Source organism: Pelophylax lessonae (genome assembly GCF_965119305.1).
Source record: "Pelophylax lessonae genome assembly, chromosome: 6".
NCBI classification, from domain to species: Eukaryota; Metazoa; Chordata; class Amphibia; order Anura; family Ranidae; genus Pelophylax; species Pelophylax lessonae.
Window position 1 is genome coordinate 64007050 of NC_138773.1, and position 23919 is coordinate 64030968.

Below are 23919 nucleotides of genomic sequence, written 5' to 3' on the forward strand. Positions count from 1 at the left end.
GTGGTTATGGGTCAAGGTACCCCCTTACATCAGGTGTAGCCCATCACATGGCCACCATCCACCCGGTGTGGCCCATCACATGGCCACCATCCACCCGGTGTGGCCCATCACATGGCCACCATCCATCCGGTGTGGCCCATCACATGGCCACCATCCACCCGGTGTGGCCCATCACATGGCCACCATCCATCCGGTGTGGCCCATCACATGGCCACCATCCATCCGGTGTGGCCCATCACATGGCCACCATCCATCCGGTGTGGCCCATCACATGGCCACCATCCATCCGGTGTGGCCCATCACATGGCCACCATCCATCCGGTGTGGGCCATCACAGTGCCACCATCCATCCGGTGTGGCCATCACAGTGCCACCATCCATCCGGTGTGGCCATCACAGTGCCACCATCCATCCGGTGTGGCCATCACAGTGCCACCATTATTATTATTATTATTATACAGGATTTATATAGCGCCAACAGTTTGCGCAGCGCTTAACAAAATGAGGGCAGACATTACAGTTACACTACAATTTGGAACAAAAGGAATCAGAGGGCCCTGCTCGTTAGAGCTTACAATCTAAAAGCACCATCCATCCAGTGTGGCCATCACAGTGCCACCATCCATCCGGCGTGTCACCATCGTGCCACCATCCAGCGTGCCACTATAATGCCACCATCCAGCGTGCCACTATAATGCCACCATCCAGCGTGCCACTATAATGCCACCATCCAGCGTGCCACTATAATGCCACCATCCAGCGTGCCACTATAATGCCACCATCCAGCGTGCCACTACAATGCCGCCATCCAGCGTGCCACTACAATGCCGCCATCCAGCGTGCCACTACAATGCCGCCATCCAGCGTGCCACTACAATGCCACCATCCAGCGTGCCACTACAATGCCACCATCCAGCGTGCCACTACAATGCCACCATCCAGCGTGCCACTACAATGCCACCATCCAGCGTGCCACTACAATGCCACCATCCAGCGTGCCACTACAATGCCACCATCCAGCGTGCCACTACAATGCCACCATCCAGCGTGCCACTATAATGCCACCATCCAGAGTGCCACCATCCGGCACCCCTGAAGGACAGATTCATTCTCTCAAACGCGTCGGACGGAGCATGTTAGTCTTATCGCCATCTCTCACAGTCGGTCTTTTTGTAGCTGTTCATACCATGTATACACTGTTTTGTAATATTTTTTATGTTATGTGTGAATATATTTATTTTTTACAATTACCAGTTCTAAATTTTATGATCAAAGTGCCTTTAAAGTCCCCAACATCAGGGGAATTGCTGTTTTCTCATTGCTAAAGAAAAAAGAATGTTGAAGCTTGTTTAAAGTTTGCTGCACAACATTTAGCCAAGCCTGAGAAATAATGGGAGAATAAAGTCTGGTCAGAGGAGACCATAATAGTACTTTGGTTGCCATAATACAGAACATGTTTGGAGGTTAAATGGCATTGCCCATCCCCCCCAAAAACACCCCCATACCAACACTGACGCTTTGAAGTGGCAACATCATGGTGTGTGGCGGTTTGGATTGGATTAAAATCAATTTTATTAAACATTTACAATCACTAGTAAAAAGGCTTGACTTCTTGCTGTTAAAACCTTTTAGTATTTGCAAACAATATGAAGGTTTCCTATATAGAATAAGCTTTTGGTTAGTAAAAAAGCGATATCAGAACTGATTTAATCATACAGTTTGTAGTGTACGTAAGTTGCAAAACAATGGAATAAAAGAATATACCTGATCTTTGTTTTATCTCATGGTTACTGTGAAATTGTGTGAATGCATCGATGCAGTGCATGTTATCTTAGCCTGCAGTGCATGGATTCATTGAACGACTTTACCAACAATGTAAACACTGCAGAACGTGCAGCCTCATGCTTCATAACTGAGCTCCATTTCATGCTGAATAAACTGAAATTATTACTGTACCTTAAATAGAAAACTATCTAGATTTTTACTCCAAAAGCATTTTATTAAAATATAATAAAAATAAAAAAAATCTGATTTTAATGCAAAAAACAAAACAAAAAAACAAACAAATTTAAATTAAAAAAAAATGTGAGTTAAATAAAAAAAAAAAAAAAAAAAAAAAAAATCAGATTTTTTTTATTGGATTTTGAAGATGTAACTATAGGTTAGCCTATGATAAGACTTACCTATAGGTACTGTAACTATCTCCTAAACATGCATCGTTTAGGAGATATTTACCTTACATGCAGCCAGTGACATCACTGGCGCATGCGCTCTGAAGGAACGGCCGCTGGTGCCATTCCTTCAGAGCCCTGTGCCATGACCGTCGGCTCCCGCGCGCATGCGCGGGAGTGACATTACCGCGGCTCCGGCCAATCAGATGGCCGGATGCCGCAATCCTGGAAGACGGGCGACTGGACATGTCGCCCGTCATAGAAGTAAGCGGGCGGCACGGCGGGGGCTCGTTCTGAGGTAAGTATTTCATAATGAGCTAGTATGCGATGCATTTATGTGTTTCTCTTGCAGGGTGAAAAAAAAAATGTGGGTTTACAACCTCTTTAAGTGTAAGGCCCCATTCACACATACGGTCCATTCAGTTCATCAGTTCAGTCACGTCAAAATGTATGCGTTTTCCATCCGTTTCTTTTCCATCCACTACCAATGTAAAAACAGATGAAAAACGGACCGTTTGTCCGTTTTTTTGTCCAATCCGTTTTGTTGACGGATGAAAAATAGGGCATTCCTCCGTTCCAAAAAACTGACATTGACGGAAGTGGATGAAAACGGATGTTAATGGATGATCATCCGTTGTCGTCCATTTTTACATAGAGATGCATTGATGTCCGTTTTTCATCTGTCAACGTTTGGATGAAAAACGGACCGTAAGGCTCCTTTCACACGGCCGCTCCGTGTGTCCGCAAATCATCCCATCCGTTTGCGGATGATTTGCGGACATAATGTAAGTGAATGGCATTGCGGATGTCAGCGGAATACCATCCGCTGACACCCGATTTTCCTCCTTTCAGTTCTGTTCCGTTTTTACAAATGGAACAGAACCCTATTTTTCCTTCCGTGTAAAAAACGGAAAGGAAGGAAAATCGGATGTCAGCGGTGTCATCCGCTGACATCCGCAGTGCCATATACTTACATTATGTCCGCATATCATCCGCAAACGGATGGGATGATATGCGGGCACACGGAGCGGATGACAGAAATGTCATCCGCTCCGTGGAAAAAAAAAAAAGTCCCGCAGCGGACCTTTCACACGGAGCGGCCGTCTGAAAAGGAGCCTAAGTGTGAAACGGGCCTTACACGTTTGTTATTGTTTTTCTCAAATATATTTTATTTTAAAGATACGTTTGTTATTTTTACCAAAAGAAAAAAACCAAAAAAAAAAAAGGATTTTAGAGCGGGTTCACACTAATCCGACTCAGTCGCCCCGACTTTGGGGCGACTTTGAAGTCGCCCGTGCAGCGAAACTTCATTGCAGCTTACAAACGACTTCTCACAATAGAAGTCAATGCCAGTCGCTCCGACTTTGCCAAAAAATAGTGCAGGAACCTTTTTCTAAGTCGGAGCGATTTGAGTCGCTCTGATTAGAACGGTTCCATTGCACAGCATTGGGAGCTACTTGTCAGGAAACCAAGTCGCCTGACAAGTCGGATCAGTGTGAACTGGCTTTTAGTATCACTTTAAGGCCCCTTTCACACATACAGTCCGTTTTTGCATTGGTAGTGGATGTCATTTTGACGTGACTGAACTGATGAACTGAACGGACTGTTGGTGTGAAAGGGGCCTTATTGTTTTGGGTAATTTGTATGTATAGATTGCATATAGAGTTGTAAGCGACATGTAGTGAAGATTTTAGGTTAGAAATATTTTTACCAAGAAAAATGGTGACGTGTTCAATACTTATTTTATCCACTGTGTATAATGATTTATAAAAGGATAGGGCACATGTGTGAGATCTGGTGCTGCCTTCCTCTGGATATTTTTCTACAAACAGGAATAGTAAATCCTCCTAGGATATGCAGCATCAATATCCCAGGAGGCGCATCAAATGGCGTTCTCACCTAGGAGAGAATGGAGGCAACTTAAAAAAAAAAAAAAAAAAACCCCAACCCTTTAGGCCTCTTGCACACTGCAGCTTAACCACTTAAGCCCCAGAAGATTTTACCCCCTTCCTGACCAGGGCCTATTTTGCGATTCGGCACTGCGTGACTTTAACGGACAATTGAGCAGACGTGCGATGCTGTACTTAAACGAATTTGACGTCCTTTTTTTTCCACAAACAGAGCTTTCTTTTGGTGGTATTTGATCACCTGTGCGATTTTTACTTTTTGCGCTATAAACAAAAAAACAGCGTAAATTTTGTAAAAATAACAATATTTGTCACATTTTTTTATATGAAATCCCCCCCCCCCCCCCCAAAAAAAGTAAAAATCAAAATTTAACATTTTGGGCCAATTTTTCTTTTTACCATATATGTTTGGTAAAAAAAAAAAAAAAAAAAAAAAAAGCAAAAAGCGTATTTTGATTGGTTTGCGCAAAAGTTATTGCGTTTACTAACAAAGAGAAAGGTTTTTTATCATTTTTGTTAACGCGTAATGGCGGCGATCTGCGATCTTTTTTGCGGGACTTCAACATTGCAGCGGACAGATCGGACCCTTGACTGACATTTTTGACACTTTTGGGGTTACCAGTGACATTACTACAGTAATCAGTGCTATACATATGCACTGTTACTGTAAAATTACACTGGTAGTGAAGGGGTTAACTTTTGAGAGGGAGGGGTTATGTGTATCCCTAGGGGCGTGATTCTAACTGTGATTGGCTGTGGCTTGAGGTGTAGGAACAGTGATCAATGGTCCTACATAGTAGAACCGTATGATCACTATTCCTACACAGGGAGAACTGACAGGCGGCTTGTTTACATTAGCCGCCTGCCTGTCTCCCTCTCCACCCGACGATCGCGAGTGCCCGGCGGACATCGGGTCTGCTGGTCACACGCGGGGGGGGATCCGTGACCACGCGGGAGCGCGCCTCCGGCAGCGTGCGCTCGCTCCCTAGACCCTCACAGGCTAGCGACGTATCCCTACGTCTCTCTGCCTGTGAGGGGCTGACCGCGGCGTGCGGCGGTCGGCAAGTGGTTAAAAAAGCTCACTACAGCTTTTTTTTTTTAGCTAAAATACAACCCATTCATTGTAATGTTCCTATGCACACAAGTGCGTAAATGAGCGCCGTGTACTCTTCAGTAGGAACAAAATAGAAAAATCTGAATTTTTGGACAGTAATTTACGCCCAATACGCACGATTGCAAACAAATGAACACACCGAACATACTGTTGATCTGAAAAAATGCTAATTTGCGAATTTTACAAGAACACGAGAATACATTTGGGCAAAAAGACCCGAATTTGCGCAAATGCATATGCGTGAAAATGCATGCGAATGCGCAAAACTGTGCGCATTTCAATAAGACAAATACGCCTGAAATTTACGGCTGAAAAAAGGAGATGCTCATTAGGAGTATCGTGTGTAAGAAGCCTTTAGAAATGTTTCTCTATACAGTATACACACATTGGAGATATTAGACTGGTAACAAATGTAACGTTTGAGTGGAGATCTGCTGTAATTCTTGCTATGATCTTGGCTATAAAACAAGAATCTAAAAATGCAGATAATACATTATAGCTGCCATAGTGGGATTATTATTCTAGCCCGGCGATACTACTCTTCTAAATACTGTAAAATGTTATTGCAGCTTTGTAACTGCATTACATGCAGATCATTAGAAACAATGTTGCAAATGAAGCAATTGCAAACACTGAGTGAGCATCAGGCGGTCCATGGAAGACATTATGTAAAGGAGCAGACTCCAGAATGAACGCCCCATTCCTACCAATACACATTGGCTTGTTTCCTGGATGAAAACATCTGCCTGGGTGCCATTATAGGGCTACCGGATCCATCTCTGAGCTCCACCTAGATCCCCCTTACAGGGAGGAGAGGGACACACTGGGGTACACCTTCCTCTGTAGTTATCTACAAATAGTCTATAGCAGTGATGGAGAACCTTGGCACCCAGATGTTTTGGAACTTCATTATCCATAATGCTCAACTACACTGCAGAGTGCATGAGCATCATGGGAAATGTAGTTCCAAAACATCTGGGTTTCCAAGGTTCACCATCACTGGTCTATAGTGAGTGAAGCCTGCTGCTATCCTACCACAGCTCCATCATAGTGTTTATATTTTATATAGTCATACACAGATAGAAAGAAAGCCACACACTGCATAGTGGAGACTACATGGCACCAAAACACACACACACACACACACACCCCTACAGTATATACACACCCCTACAGTATACACACACACACCCCTACAGTATATACACACCCCTACAGTATACACACACACACCCCTACAGTATATACACACCCCTACAGTATATACACACCCCTACAGTATACACACACACACCCCTACAGTATATACACACCCCTACAGTATATATACACCCCTACAGTATACACACACACACACCCCTACAGTATATATACACCCCTACAGTATATATACACCCCTACAGTATACACACACACACCCCTACAGTATATACACACCCCTACAGTATATACACACACACCCCTACAGTATATACACACCCCTACAGTATATATACACACACACACACACCCCTACAGTATATATATATATATATATATATATATATATATATATATACACACACACACACACACACACACCCCTACAGTATATACACATCCCTACAGTATATACACACACACACACCCCTACAGTATATACACACCCCTACAGTATATACACACCCCTACAGTATATACACACCCCCCTACAGTATATACACCTACACACAGTATATACACACACACACACACCTACAGTATATACACACACACCCCTACAGTATATACACACCCCTACAGTATATATACACACACACACACACCCCTACAGTATATATATATATATATATATATATATATATATACACACACACACACACACACCCCTACAGTATATACACATCCCTACAGTATATACACACACACACACCCCTACAGTATATACACACCCCTACAGTATATACACCTACACACAGTATATACACACACACACACACCTACAGTATATACACTTACACACAGTATATACACACACACACCTACAGTATATATACACACACACACACCTACAGTATATATACACACACCTACAGACCTACAGTATATACACACACACACCCCTACAGTATATACACACATCTACACACAGTATACACACACACCTACAGACCTACAGTATATACACACACACACCCCTACAGTATATACAAACACACCTACACACAGTATATACACCAACACCTACAGTATATACACCTACACACAGTATATACACACCTACACACACAGTATATACACACACACCTCCAGTATATATACACACACACCTACAGTATATATATATATATATATATATATATATATATATATATATATATATATATATATATATATATATATATATATATATATACACACCTACAGTATATCTAGTCTCTGTGTATACATGTAAAGAAGTGCAGAGTATATGTGAGTAATGCAGACATTGTATATACAGAGGTCTCAGTGGTCAGGTATTGCAGTACCATAGAGAGGAGCACAATGGTAGTAATGGTCATTGCACAGAGAAGTCTCTCACTCACCTGCACTCTCTCCCCCTCAGCTGTCACTGGCACGCGCCCACTCACCTAACTTCAACCCTCGGCTTCTAGGCCTGCGGGTACCGCCCCCTTCAACCCCGGGGCCCCGCCCTCCGCTGCCATCACGTTCCCCATCCCGGAAGCGACCGTGGAGGCTGCTGGGAGTTGTAGTGCGGTGCTGATTTTGCCCATGTGTGGTGAGGCTGCTGAGGGATGAGCTCTGCCAGGGTGACCAGAAGTGGGAGAAGAGCGCTGGAGGGCAGCAGGAGGAGGAGAGGAGACGGAGAAGAGAAGCATGGAGGTAATATGGAGGACTGAGGGAAGGTGATTGGTGAAGGAAGAGAACCTGTCACTTCCATAGACACCTGGTGGTCGATTTTGGCCCCTTTCACACCTGTGCGACTTGAGACTGCGATGTTGCATGACAAGTCTTACCCCGTAATTTCTATTCATATCTGTGCGACTCCAGAGAAGTCCCTGCACTGCTTTAATCTGACTTTTACTGCGACAATGCAACTTGAGATCCATTGTGTCAAGTCGTGCGACTTTTAGGTTGCACAAGTGTGAAAGGGGCCCTACTATAACTGGAGAGTGCAAAATCTGGGCATGGTAGCCAATTGGCTTCTAACTTCAGCATGCTCAGTTGGCCCCCGACAGGTCCAAATCGCATGCCATGTCGCCCCCTATTGTTGGCAATATAACTGTTCAAATCGGTGCAACTTTGCGGTGCCACACTGATAAAAAAAAAAAAGTTGTTGCACTGTTTTTCAGGTGCGACTTTCATAGATATGTGTGCATGGAGTCGCATAGATGTCAGCCAAGTCGCACCTGAGTTCGCACTGACACAAGGCTTTGAAATTGTGTGATTTCAAGTGAAGTCGCACAATTCCAAAGCTCCATTCAGTGAAAACGGGGGCTTAAACTTTATTTATAGAACCTGGAAGCTGATTGGCTGCCATGCAGAGCTGCACCAGATTTTGCACAATTCAGTTTTAGTAAATTTCCCCCCAATGTGTATTTATAAAGCTGCCACCTCATCCATTTACACAGCTTCTGCAGCTGATTAACCACTTCAACTCCCGACGATTTACCCCCCTTCCTGACCAGGCCATTTTTTTGCAATACGGCACGGTGTTACCTTACCTGACAATTGGACGGTCGTGCGACGCTGTACCCAATTAGCAATGATGTCTTTTTTCCCATAAACAGAGCTTTCTTTTGGTGTTATTTCATCACCTCTGAGCTTTTTATTTTTTGCGCTTTAAACAAAAATAGACCGTCAATTTGGAAAAAAAAAAATATATATATTTTTTACTTTCTGCTAAAAAACATATCCAATAAAAAAAATGTAAAACATCAAATTTCTTCATCAATTTAGGCCAATATGTATTCTGCTACATATTTTTGTAATAGAAATCCCAATAAGTGTATTTTGATTGGTAAGCACAAAAGTTATAGCGTCTACAAACTATGGAGTATTTTGTTTTTTTCTACTAGTAATGGCAGCGATCAGCGACTTATAGTGGGACTGCGATATTGTGGCGGACTGACACTTTGTGGGGACCAGTGACACTAATACAGTGATAAAACATACACTATTGCTGCGCTAAAGGAAGCATATAAAAATTGTATACAAACAACATAATGATATGTTAAAGTGGAGTTCCACCCATTTTTGGAACTTTAGATCTATGTAATCCCCTTTAAAACGGCTTTTACCAATGGAAACTTTTTTTTTTTTTTTTTTGCTAGTAAATACCTTAATTTCTGCTTTATTCCTCCTCTCCTCACTTCCGGGTCCGATCGGCGATGACGTGATTCGGAGATTCGCAGTGTCTGCTGGGATGTATTCTATTCCAGAAATCTCGCAGTAGCTGAGCTGTAGTGAGCCGTGCCTGCCCCGCCTCCGCCCCGCCTCCTCTCATTAAGTTGTATTGTATGAATGTATTAAGGCCATTCTCTGCTCCGCCTCCGCCCCGCCTCCTCTCATTAAGTTGTATTGTATGAATGTATTAAGGCCGTTCTCTGCCCCGCCTCCGCCCCACCTCCTCTCATTGGTTGTATTGTATGAATGTATTAAGGCCTTCTCTGCCCCGCCTCCGCCCCGCCTCCTCTCTTTGAGTTGTATTGTATGAATGTATTAAGGCCTTCTCTGCCCCGCCTCCGCCCCGCCTCCTCTCTTTGAGTTTTATTGTATGAATACAACTCAATGAGAGGAGGCGGGCAGAGGAGGCGGGGCGGAGGCGGGGCAGAGAACGGCCTTAATACATTCATACAATACAACCAATGAGAGGAGGCGGGGCGGAGGCGGGGCAGAGAAAGGCCTTAATACATTCATACAATACAACTTAATAAGAGGAGGCAGGGCGGAGGCGGGGCAGAGAACGGCCTTAATACATTCATACAATACAACCAATGAGAGGAGGCGGGGCAGAGAACGGCCTTAATACATTCATACAATACAACCAATGAGAGGAGGCGGGGCGGAGACGGGGCAGAGAACGGCCTTAATACATTAATACAATACAACTTAATAAGAGGAGGCAGGGCGGAGGCGGGGCAGAGAACGGCCTTAATACATTCATACAATACAACCAATGAGAGGGGGCGGAGGCGGGGCAGAGAACGGCCTTAATACATTCATACAATACAACCAATGAGAGGAGGCGGGGCAGAGAACGGCCTTAATACATTCATACAATACAACTTAATGAGCGGAGGCGGGGCGGAGGCGGGGCAGAGAACGGCCTTAATACATTCATACAATACAACCAATGAGAGGAGGCGGGGCAGAGAACGGCCTTAATACATTCATACAATACAACTTAATGAGAGGAGGCGGGGCGGAGGCGGGGCAGGCACGGCTCACTACAGCTCAGCTACTGCGAGATTTCTGGAATAGAATACATCCCAGCAGACACTGCGAATCGCCGAATGACGTCATCGCCGATCGGACCCGGAAGTGAGGAGAGGAGGAATAAAGCCGAAATTAAGGTATTTACTAGCAAAAAAAAAAAAAAAAGTTTCCATTGGTAAAAGCCGTTTTAAAGGGGATTACATAGATCTATGTATTCCAACCTATTAAAAATGGGTGGAACTCCGCTTTAAAACATGAGGATAAAGCAGCCACACTAATCTGGAATATGGCAGATTAAAAAGGAATAGAAACAATAGCTGCGGCGCTAAACCCTATATAGTACAGTCCCAAATATATGAGAAAGCAGTCCATAAAGATCTGTCTCCACACTTGAGAAGTAATTCCAAAGTAGAAGAACCACCACCAGAAAGCACTCCAGCACCACTACTCCTTACCAGATGTAGTTGATCCCCATGACAGAGATCAAATGCGCATAAACGGTAGGTATAGCAACAGAAGGCTTCCCAATATGTTGTCCAATTAACAGGCTCACAGGATGGTGTGGTATGCGGAAGAAAAAAGGGACATCACATAGCGCAGACTGCTTTTTAAACTTTATTCCTACTCATATATTTGGCCACTTACAGGTAGGGATGTAACGATATCAAAATCTCACGGTACGATACAATTTCGATATTGACCTCACGGTACGATATTTATTGCGATATTGTGGAAAAGCTCATCGTATTGTTAAATAGCTCATGATAGTGTTTGTGATGATAATAGCGAAAAAATACCGACATTTATTCTGCTTTTGCCAGTCAACAGGCAATTTATTGTTGTATTTATGGATCCATGACAACATAAAACACTGATCACATAGTGCTTTTAAAGTGCAAGTTGTAGTCAGGAACATCAAATATTCTGTATAGTAATATTTGGTTGCATAACTGATTCTTCTGTGCAATGTTCAAGTTAAAGAGGAAGTAAACCCTCCTCAGGAAGTTGTACCTATAGGTAAGCCTATGATAAGGCTTACCTATAGGTACTGTAAATATCTCCTAAACATGTACCGTTTAGGAGATATTTACCTTTAATGCAGCCAGTGACGTCACTGGCGCATGCGCTCTGAAGGAACGGCTGATCGTGCCGTTCCTTCAGAGCCCCGTGGCGTGACCGTCGGCTCCCGCGCGCGTGCGCGGGAGTGACGTCACCGCGGCTCCGGCCAATCAGATGACCGGATGCCGCGATCCCGGAAGACGGGCGACAGAGAGCGGCACGGCGGGGGCTCGTTCTAAGGTAAGTATTTCATAATGAGCTAGTATGCGATGCATACTAGCTCATTATGTCTTTCTCTTGCAGGTTGTAAAAAAAAAAAAAATGTTTTAAACGAGTTTACAACCTCTTTAAGAAGCAGCTAGAACAATTGTAAACAAACAATAGGCAATTCCCTTTAAGTGCAAACAAAGATCAAGTTAAGTCCGGTTTAAATGTGCAAGGCAAATAAAGGCAGCCTTTTAAAACTGGTATTTAGGAACATAACTTAAACTTAAATAAAATAGTCAGTCAAAAAGCCTTTAAAAAAAACACTGACCTATCATTTAGCTTATGTTCACGTTTTTCATCAGAAAGATCAAAATATCTACATTGCAAGAAAAAAAAAAAAAAAACAGTAAAAAAAATCCTTAAACTCTGGTCTATGTAGTTAACAATGATTTGTTCCGCGGGACTGTGTTTATTCCTCTTGCTTTTTGACGGACACCTGTCCTTTTAATATTGTAACCCAACCACGACGATATCGAGACGACCACGACGATGCGATATCGTCAATATCGTTACATCCCTACTTACAGGAAAGAAGAAGACATCTCGCATCCATAAAGATTTGCAGAGACCTCCCCGATGTTCCTGGGCGTCTTGAGCATAGACCACCGGAATGATGGCCGCTCTGTCTCCTCCACGCTGCGACACGCGTCACCAAGCATGCCACCCGACGTACGTTTCGTCGTAATAGACGTCGTCAAGGGGTGTGGCTTCAAGGTGCGCTGGTGCCTTCTATAGCTGCGGAGGAGAACCCGCCTGCCGGAAATGATCAGTGGCCGGAAATCTGGTATGCGATCCACAGTGCGAAACCACCACATAAACCGGAAGGAAGGGAAGGAGAGAGAGCAATATCGGGAAAGAAAAAGGAGAAGTAAATCCAGACTCATCCCATATTCTAATTAAACAATCATTAGCTCAATCTCCCCCCATATGAATAATGCCCTAAACCCAGGATAAACCAGGATGGGGCAAATAATAGATACTCGGGAAAAAATATATATATGCCCACCATAAGGTAAAAGGCCGCGGCCCGGGGGAGACAGCGCCATCTACCGGTGTTCATCGTCAAGGACATCCCAGGAACAAGGAGGCCCCATTAAACAATAGCAAATAATCACAAAGATATGTACATAATAATATAAAAGACATACATACAATACATATCAAAAATAAAAGACCACAATTTTAAAATTTGTTTAAAAAACATCAGCATAAAAATGTCACATATTGCACAGCAGGAAAAGAGAACCCAAACTAAGAATTATTGATATGGGCATTTAAATCCCATTCAATATTGAGACCCAGGGGGGTATAAGACTTAAGCCTATAAATCCAGCTCGTTTCGAGCTTTGATACTCCTCTCGTTAAATTGCTCCCCCTCCAGTGTCCCGAGAACCTGTCTATGCCCAAAAACAGGGTTCCACTGGGGTCTCTGTGATGACACTCATCATAATGCCTAGAGAGGCTATGTTTGGGGAAGGCCTTGACTATGTTGGCCACATGCTCCTTGAGCCTCACATGAAGCTCCCGGATAGTGCGGCCAACATAGTCAAGGCCGCATGGACACCTCACCAGGTAAACCACATACCTTGTAGTGCAGGATATAAATGGTTTAATAATAAAATCCTGACCAGTGGACCCGGACTTAAAAGTGTCCACACGTCTCTTTTTCTCCACATTCAGCTTGCAGATGGCGCACCTCCTGCACCTATAAAAGCCTCCCACTTGTTGAAAAGACAAGACTTTTTTAGGAGGATCCCTAATATTGGGAGCAATCTGTAGCCTTAAGGGAGGAACACCCCTATAAATAACCTGAGGTTGTGGAGGTAAAAGGGGACCCAACACCGTATCGTTTCTCAAAATATGCCAATGGCGCCGTAGAATGTTCTTTACGGAAAAATGTTGGGTTGAATATGAAGAAAAGAAGGCAAAATCAAAAGAATGTTGTGAATCTTTCTGTTTCGGCTGTAGGAGATCCCCCCTAGCCCTAGAATCAGCCTTAACCAAGGCCTGATTTAGAAGAGCTTCATCATACCCCTTCTCTTGAAATCTTTCCTTCAAAATGGAGGCTTCCTGCAAAAAGTCTTCCTGGTGTGAACAATTCCACTTCAAACGCAGAAACTGACTGACAGGAACAGACTCCAACCACGCCTTATGATGACAACTCGTGGTGTCTATGAATCCGTTCCTGTCAGTCGGCTTAAAAAAAGTTGAGGTCACAATCTGACCATCCTCAATTCGGATTTTTAAATCCAGGAAGTGAATCTCCCTGTTACTTGATTCATAGGTCAGGCTAATGCCTCTATGGTTGTTATTGAGGGTTTCCATGAATTGACTCAAGGATTCCCCCGTACCATCCCATAGGAAGAGGATGTCGTCGATGTACCTACGCCAGAGTACAAGCTCCGGCCTAGGCACACCCCAGACATATCCTCTTCCCATTTGGCCATGAACAGGTTGGCCATGCTGGGCGCGAATTTCGCGCCCATGGCCACCCCCCTGTTCTGCAGATAATAAGTACCATTGAACCAAAAATAGTTCCGAGACATTGCATAGTCCAGAAGGGAGATGATATAATCCCTCTGGAAACTCAGAAGACTTTCAAGCCTCAAAAAATGTGACACTCTCTGCCATGTTGGTGTGATATTATGGTATACAGTGACGAAACGTCCGCTGTAACCAATATGTAATTATCCTGCCAGGTGATATTACTAAGCTCGTTGATCACCTGCATAGAATCTCGTAAATACGAGGGCATTTTCACCACAACAGGCTGCAAGAAATGATCAATATATTTGCCCACCCGGGAGGTAACGGAATCAATGCCGCTAACTATAGGCCTCCCAGGTGGGCAAATCGGGTCCTTATGTATTTTGATCACTGTACTAATACAGTGATCAGGGCTTAAAATATGCACTGTCACTGTACTAATGACACTGGCCGGGAATGGGTTAATAGGGGTGATCAAAGCTGTTTCAGTGTAGTGTGGGAGGGGCTTTCACTAAGGAAAGGCCCAGATCCATGTCTGTGCTTTGCAGGAACACAGTATCCATGCCTTCCCTACTGACAGAACAGCGATTTCCCTTGTTTACATGGACAGACCGCCATTCTGCCTCTGTACCGAAGAATCAGCGGGTGTCGGCGGACATCGAGTCCACAGAACCTGCGAATCCGCTCCCGCTGTGTATAATCACAGCAGAAGCGAGCTGGCAGCAGCACGCGTTCGCACCCACTAGCCAGAAGAGCCAGCTCACATATACATGATCCGGCGCAGAGGTGCTGCCCTGTAGCTGTAAACTGCTATAGGGCGAACCTTAAGCCTGGTACACAATATTAATTTCTCTTACGTCCTCCGACAGTCGCCGCCACCTCTAAGTCATCACTGTTGGGTATTGACTTCCGCTCCGCAGGAGTAGCTAGGCATATAGACTTAGTCAAAAGAACAAAGGCATTTGCATATGCACACCCATGGGGGCTGTCTCATCTGGTCAATACCCCCCTGCAGTGACCACTCCCAACTCAGTTTCTTTCTGCCTAGCGTCAGGAGTAGTTAGGATTCCCTGTGCTGAGGCTACAGTCTCAGCCTATCTAATCTTTTATTTGATTTTCTTTGAAAATGTCAGGTTTTACCTGTCGTCTACGGAATCCTTTCGGAAGACGGATTCCCTCTTTGTCCTTCCTGAGGGACCTCGGAAGGGCATGGCTGCGTCTGCAGCGACTATTGCCAAATGGATCAGGCAGACCATTGAGCAGGCTTATGCTTTGAAGGAACGGGTTCCGCCCTTCCCTGTTAAGGCGCACTCTACCAGATCTGTGAGTGCATCCTGTGCCTATTGGCATCGGGCCTCGGTAGCCCAGGTGTGCAAGGCTGCGACTTGGTCGTCAGTGCACACCTTTTTTCTAAATTCTACAAAGTAGATGCTCTGGCATCAGCTGATGCCTCCTTTGGCCGCAAAGTTCTCAGTGCGGCAGTGCCATGAAGGACCCTTGTTTTTTGTGGGTCCCTGGCTGTTGGTGTTTGCTTTCCTGGATTGTTGCTCCTGTTGAGCTTTTTCTGTTGCCCAGCAGGTTCTCTTGCTGTTCATGTAAGGTTCCTTTCTCTGATGTGGGTACTGCGTTGCCTTTTCTACGGTTGCGTCTCCCACCCCTCATGTCTATACTGCTTTGGGACATCCCAATAGTGATGACTTAGAGGAGGCGGCGACTGTCGGAGGACGTAAGAGAAAACGGAATTTTTGTAAAATCTTACCTGTAAAATTCCTTTCTGAGTCCTCCGACAGTCGCCGCCCCCGCCCCTCTTTTGGGGTTGTGTTCTTATTACCTACTGATATGCTACCAAACTGAGTTGGGAGTAGTGACTGCAGGGGGGTATTGACCAGTGGGACAGCCCCCATGGGTGTGTGTATATGCAAATGCCTTTGTTCTTTTGACTAAGTCTTTATGCCTAGCTGCTCCTGCGGAGCGGAAGTCAATACCCAACAGTGATGACTTAGAGGCGGCGGCGACTGTCGGAGGACTCAGAGAAAGGAATTTTACAGGTAAGATTTTACAAAAATTCATTTTTTTTTCCTGGTTGAGAGCCGCTTTACTATGAAAAGTTAGTATAGCGATCTCTCCCCTGCTGAGTCATTGTGTTCTGACAGGGGGATGGCCCACCCCACCAGACCCCTCCGATCAGCGCTCCCTGCCATTGGCTGAGAGCGCTGATCTGAAATCCGTCGGCTGCTGGTTCTCCAGCATGCAAATCTGACAGAAGTCGGCCAGACCGAAATACACACAGGCCTAATGTTTGGCCTTTTTTTTTTTTTTTTAAACCGGCAAATGCCTCCTGACATTCGGCCCGTGTGTACCCGGCTTTAAGAAGTTCAGGTGGTAATTAAATTTACTTGGTGCGTTAAATTAGCCTCTGAACCTGTGTAATGAATATGGGCTCGGCTCCATAGTGGTGGCAACTGTTAATCAAATTTCTAATGTTTGTGTTTTGGCAGGTGAGGCTGGCACACCCCCCTCTGGAGGAAGGAGCAGGGTGGTACAGAAGAGGGTGCAGGTGGCATACGAAGACTCAGCAGAGGATGTGGAGAAGAAGCTGAAGTGGGAGCCGAAAAACTGGCAGAAACACCTGGAGAACATCCGGCAGATGAGGAGCAGACGGGACGCCCCAGTGGATCAGATGGGGGCTGAGAAGTGTTTTGATCAGAACGCTGCCCCAGAGGTATGGTCTGAAGGAGAGGGCCCCAACCATTGTCAGCTCAGGGGCCACAGTCAATAGGTAAAGGGCCAAATGAAAGCTCAAGTGTTATCTGCTCATTCTTTCCTTCCCTGGTTTCTCCACCCCCCCTCCTTTCATCAGCCTGCTAATAACATTTTTAAATAAATCCTTTTCATTACATACTGTATTTTAGACCCTGTGACATCATCACTGGGTCTCTGTGTTTCATTATGCAATGCAGCCAGAACATGTCTGATGGAAGGGGAAGGCAGGGTACTGTACATGGCTTTATAAAAACATCACAGCCCCTGCCTCAGTAGCCATCAGTCCTGATGCAAGCAGTGAGCTGGCTGTTGCGAGGGGTTATGCAAATATCAAATTGCTTTGATGGGTGGGCGTCAATCTGGAGAAGTGGGCGTTCCTAAGCAGGCTGTATTTGCGTGCATACCACCTTAGGTAACACCCACATGTGATGCCGAGCCTTCATGAAAAAATGAAATTCAGTGAATAAACCACTTGCCTACCAGCCGCCATACTTATACTGCAGCAGGTCAGCTCTGTCCCGCGACACAACATACCTGTAGGTCGTTTCGCGGGACAGCTAGTGGGGGCCCGCACATGCGTCGATTAGCCACAGGGGGAGCCAATCAGCGGGTCCGGGGGACGCAATGCCCACTGGGCACCTGCGATCGATCCCTGTGGAGACAGAACAGCGGTCTGCTGATGTAAACACGGCAGACCGCTGTTGTCTGTAACGAACACAGGGATCCTGTTTTCCTCCTATTTAGGAACACAGGTCTCTGTGTTCATCCAGCAAGTCCATCCCCCACACAGTTAGAAAGCACCCCCTAGGGACACATTAAACCCTTTGATCGCCCCTGGTGTTAACCCCTTCCCTGCCAGTGTCATTAGTACAGTAACAATGCACATTTTTAGCACTGATTACTGTAGTAATGTCACTGGTCCCCCCAAAAGTGTCAAAAATGGCAGTTAGGGATCTGATCTGTCCGCCACAATATCACAGTCCCGCTAAATTTCGCTGATCGCCACCATTACTAGTAAAATAAAAATAAAAATGACTCAAATTCTTTCCCTAGTTTGTAGACGCGATAACTTTTGCGCAAACCAATCAATATACAGTAATCCCCCGCTCCATCGCGGTTCAGTTTTTGCCATCCCGGTATATTGCGTTTTTTTTTGTAATGTTATTTTACTATATAAATCATTAAAAATGAAATATTTTTGTGTTTTCCATAGCTCTTGCTCTGTCTCTCAGTATCTTTTATGTGTTTAAATGAGTTTCTATTGTTTTAAAAGTGTGTTTAAAGACCTTTAAAATGCTTTTACACGTACAGTGACAGTAAAAAAAACATGCCTACAATGCATTTTAATCGTTTTTCTATTTCGCGGATTTTCACTTTTTGCGGCTGGGTCCGGAACGTAACCCCCGCAATGGAGGGGGGTTTACTGTACACTTATTTGGATTTTTTTTTTTTACCAAAAATATGTAGCAGAATACAAATTGGTCTTAAATGATGAAAAAATTAGATTTTTACATTTTTTTTTTTTTTTTTAAACTGGAAATGTTTTATAGCAGAAAGTAAAAACACTAACTGGCACTTCTTTTGGAGCCAGTGACACTAATACAGTGATCAGTGTTAAAAAAAAATGCACTGTCACTGTACTAATGACACTGGCAGGGAAAGGGTTAACATCAGGGGCGATCAAAGGGTTAAATGTGTTCCTGGGAGTGTTTGCTAGCTGTGTGGGGGGGGCTTTTACTGGGGGAAGACAGAGATCCCATCTTCCCCTGTCACAGAACAGCAGTCTGCCTTGTTTACATGCTGATCTCCATACACTTCTATTGACAAGGTAATGAGCAGATAAAAGTGTATGGAGATTGTTTTCCAGCAGCCCATACAGCTTGATGGGCATACCTTGTAAATCGAGGTGAGCGGCCATTGTACACGGTGGTGGATTGCTTGGATTGAGCTCCTGATTGCACCATTTGTTTGGAATTTCACAGTGATCACAGCACTTTATTTATGAACTTTTCTTTATGGTGACTCACAATCTCTACATAGGATTCTCATAACAATATTATGTGTGGAATTTCACGGTGGTTTTCACTGCTTTTATTTTGCTTACTATTACAATATTCATGTTTTATACTTACGTGTTGCACCATACGTTCACTGCATTCATTTATGTGTACTGAAATGGTGAATGGCTTTTTGGAGAAGATATTTTTGTTTTTTTGATTGCATTTATTATGGGATTTTTTCACATTTGCATTATATTATCACATAGGGAGTTATCATCATTCCACTTTACTAAATTATATGTCCGATAGAGTCCACCTCACTTCCAGGCTGGAGGTTGTCCTGCATCATCCTTTTCTTCTGTAGCCCGCCCCTTTTTATTCACTTGTCTTTTAATCATGGGAGGGGAGCTTAGTATAACGTGGGTGTTGCCTGGAGTGGTCTGAATGCAAATACAGCCTGCCTAGGCACGCCCATCTTCCAGACTGACAGCCACCTATTAACCACTTTAAGACCGGAAGGATTCGCCCCCTTAATGACCAGGCCATTTTTTGTGATTCGGCACTGCATTGCTTTAACGGAAAATTGCACGGTCGTGCGACGCTGTACCCAAATAAAATTGATGTCCTTTTTTCCCCACAGATAGAGCTTTCTTTTGGTGGTATTTGATCACCTCTGCAGTTTTTAAATTTTGCGCTATAAACAAAAAAAGAGCGACAATTCTGAAAAAAACACCATATTTTTTTACTTTCTGCTGTAAAACATTCTCAATAAAAAAAAATATTAAAAATTAAAATTTTTTATCAGTTTAGGCCAATCTGTGCTACATATTTTTGGTTAAAAAAATCCCAAAAAGCGTATAATAATTGGTTTGCGCAAAAGTTATAGCGTTAACAAACTACGGGATAGATTTATGGAATTTTTATTTATTTTAATTTTTTATTAGTAATGGCGGCGATCTGCGATATTTAGTGGGACTGCGACATTGTGGCGAACAGATCGGACCCCTAACTGACATTTTTGGTGCTTTTTGGGGACCAGTGACGCTAATACAGTAATCAGTGCTAAATAATATGCACTGTTACTGGATAAATGACACTGGCAGAGAAGGGGTTAAGATCGGGGGTGATCAAAGGGGTTAAATGTATGCCTATGTGCTTACTCACTGTGTGTGTGTGTGTGGGGGGGGGTGGTTCTGTGACAGGCACAGAGAGAGCTTTGCTGAAACTGCTGCTCTGTCCCTGCCTGTTAGTGAGAAGATCCGCCTGCTTTGTTTACATAAGCAGGCGGGACTTCTCTCCGTTTCCCAGATGATCGTGGGAGGAAGGCGGCGATCGCCGCCTCTCCTCCTGTGGCCCGCCTCCCGCTGTGTCTAAACCACATGCACTCTAGTCACATAGTACTACGTGACTGGACGCAGCCGAGCCGCCCTGCCGCAGTAAAAAGCTGGTGGGCGGTCGGTAAGTGGTTAAAACATTTTAGGTGTCCCTAGCCCACCCCTTTTATTCATTGGATTTCAGTTCTTTGAGTCTTGTAGGTGTAGCATCACATGTGGGTGTTACATAGGGCTATTCTGCATGCAACAGAATCCTGCCTTGGAACGAAGGCGACGCGCTCTGTGATCAGTGTCAGGAGGACACTGATCACAGATTGAGGTTTAGAGCCAATCAGCGGCTCTTTACCATGTGATTAGCTGTGTCCAATCACAGCTGATCACAGATGTAAATAGAAGCCGGTTATCGGCACTTCTTTCAGCATGAGAAGAAAGCCGATAACCGGCTTTTCTAAAAAGGGACATGTACACTGATAATCAGGGCACTTATTATCAGGGCACTTATTATCAGTATCCTGCTAATCACTGTTGTCCATCCGTACCCATCAGTGCAGCTCAATAAAGGGGAAAAAAAACCTGTTTGCAAAATTTCATAGCAAACTATGAAAAAGTTTGTTTTGTTTTTCAAAATTTTCAGACTTTATTCGTTTATTTAGCAAAAAATAAAACCCCAGTGGTGATTAAATACCACCAAAAGAAAGCTGTGTTTATGTGAAAAAAATTATACAAATTTTTAATATGGGTACAGGGTTGCATGACTGCACAATTGTCATTCAAAGTGTGAGAGCGCTGAAAACTGAAAATTGGCCTGGGCAGGAAGGGGGTAAAAGTGCCTGGTAGGCAAGCGGTTAAACTTCAGCTTTACGGCCCCTTACACACTGACAGTCTGCCTGCTATTAGGGGATCTCCCTGCTGAGCAGGCGGATGACAGGTCCCTGTGTCTGCTCCACTGATGCAGAGCGGACACAGACACAGTCCGCTGTCAGATGCAAACAGACCACCTGTCCGGTTCTATCCGACTGTCATCCGATCCGCCAGATGGATTGGGAATGGAACCCCAGCCATCTGTTTTTATCACTGTAAACAACAAACAAACACAGGGGCGCACAGGCCTAGTGCATTATCCTTTGGTTGGTTTATTTAAAAGTAAAAAGATTAAAAATACTCACAAACGAGTTCTTGGTTAAAAGCATATCACATAAGGAACGCAGTCCTCAGTAGTTGGATCCGAGGGTAAGTTGTCCCTTGAATTTGTAATGGCTAACGCGTTTTGAGGCTTAGCCTCTTCCTCAGAGCCCTCAGGTGGACTATTAACTACACCTCTCTGAGCACAGGGAACTTTTTTGCATCAGTTTTTATCAGCCTGGATCAGATCGGATGTGGGCGGGTGTCAACAGACTCCTGGCCTTTGACATCCGCCGCTCCATAGAGAGCAATAGATGGTCCGGTCTGGTCCGCTGGGAGAACTGACAGGAGGACTCTATCGGTCCGTCAGTGTAAAAGGGGGTCTAATACAATTGGCTCTATACCACAGGGCTCACTGTAATATTGAAAAACAATAACAAGAGAAGGGCGCACCAACCTCATGCATTACCACTAAAAAAGTTTATTAAAATCCAAAAAAGGTAGCATACATTGTACTCCCAAATGTAAGATGTGTACACACATGTGGGAAATAGAGACCAATCACCTCCAGGATGCTCCTATATTGCTGGATGACGTGATGGTATCCGGAATGGTCTGGCTGACGCGTTTCGAGGGAGAACCCTCTTCTTCAGAGCCAAAATCAACTCCCAAAATGTTATATAGCTGCTCTACACCGCACACATCCCCCCCCCCCCCACCCCACCCCACAAGGTGCAGACTGGTTATATAACATTTTGGGAGTTGATGGTGGGTCAGTAGCACTTTTGGCTCTGAAGAAGAGGGTTCTCCCTCAAAACGCGTCAGCCAGACCATTCCGGATACCATCACGTCATCCAGCAATATAGGAGTATCCTGGAGGTGATTGGTCTCTATTTCTTACATGTGTGTACGCATCTTACATTTGTGAGTACAATGTATGCTACATTTTTAGTGGTAATGCACGAGGTTGGTGCGCCCTTCTCTTGTCGTTTTTCAGTATAATTGGATGCCCTTGGTCTTGAGGGGGCAGCAAGAGCGCATGTTTTGTGCTAAAGACCATTCAGATTATTCACTTTCTCGCACATCACCTGAGCGCAGGAGAGATACTGTTTTAGAATGTCTATTATTCTCACTGTAATATTGTCCAGGTCTCCTCTATGTACTGAATAGTCCAGAATGTTCTGAAGCTTTTCTTCGAATTCTGACCACATAAGAACATTCCTGGGCAAAATGTTAAAGTCAGAATAACAGCAGTATTTTATCTGTGTGTTTGAAGATAGTGGATAGCAGATGTGTAATTTATTGGGCTGTGTGTGTGTTAGCTGATTGGAATGGCAGTAAAATGACGGTGTGATCCCGGACGGACGCGGTGCACAGAGGAAACCCATCCAGAGTGCTCATTACAGCACAGAACAGCCGGGAATTGTGTTTGCTGGATGCACTTTTGGCTTTCATCTCTATTGTTACATTTCCTGGATCATCTTAGACATGAATTGCAGTCTGCCTCTGGTCATAAAATAGATTAATACATCATTTCATGAGCTTAAAAATCCCATCCAGAAGTAATATTGCAGATTGGGGTGCACACCTACAGCCTGAGACACAGGATAAGATGAGGGGACAGGGACTGTTATCCCCAAGAAAACAGTCTCAAAAAAGGATCGGGAGAACCCGGAAGGGTAGTTGGACTTTCCCTGTACCTTTTTTGGTTCAGAAAAGAGGTTTATATAAAAACATATACAAAATATTTTTAAAAAGAACATGGACAAGTATCCTGACAATAGTTCATTAGACAAAAGGATTGGTCCTGGGACCAATCCTGTTTAATTTATTCATAAATGATCTAGAGGAGGGGATATCTAGTACAATCTCAGTATTTGCTGATGATACTAAATTAGGCATGCCAATATCTTCTGGGCAGGATGTGGAAATCTTACAAGCGGACCTGAACAAAATAACGGGGTGGGCAACTACATGGCAGATGAGGTTTAATGTTGAAAAATGTAAAGTAATGCACCTGGGTGCCAGAAACCAGAAAGCAAGCTACTCACTAGGGGGGAACCTCTGGGTGAGTCTAGGATGGAAAAGGACTTGGGGGTACTGGTAGACAACAGGCTTGGCAGTGGCATGCAATGCCAAGCCGCCGCAAGCAAAGCCAACAGAATACTGGCATGTATAAAAAAGGGGATTCACTCCAGAAATAAAGAGATTATTCTCCCACTCTACAAGACTCTGGTCCGGCCACATCTGGAGTATGCTGTCCAGTTCTGGGCACCG

At 44.3% G+C, this 23919-nt stretch overlaps 1 protein-coding gene across 1 annotated transcript in view; it reads left to right on the forward strand.

Annotated features, from left to right (window-relative positions):
• The first annotated feature begins 7954 nt into the window (after positions 1-7954).
• NTHL1 (nth like DNA glycosylase 1) overlaps positions 7955-23919 on the forward strand; it is a 30818-nt gene continuing 14853 nt past the window's right edge. Inside the window, exons 1-2 of the mRNA XM_082260137.1 lie at positions 7955-8054; positions 16922-17145. Of these exons, the coding sequence (XP_082116263.1) occupies positions 7967-8054; positions 16922-17145 (312 nt within the window). The 5' untranslated portion in view covers positions 7955-7966. The remainder of the gene's footprint in view (positions 8055-16921; positions 17146-23919) is intronic.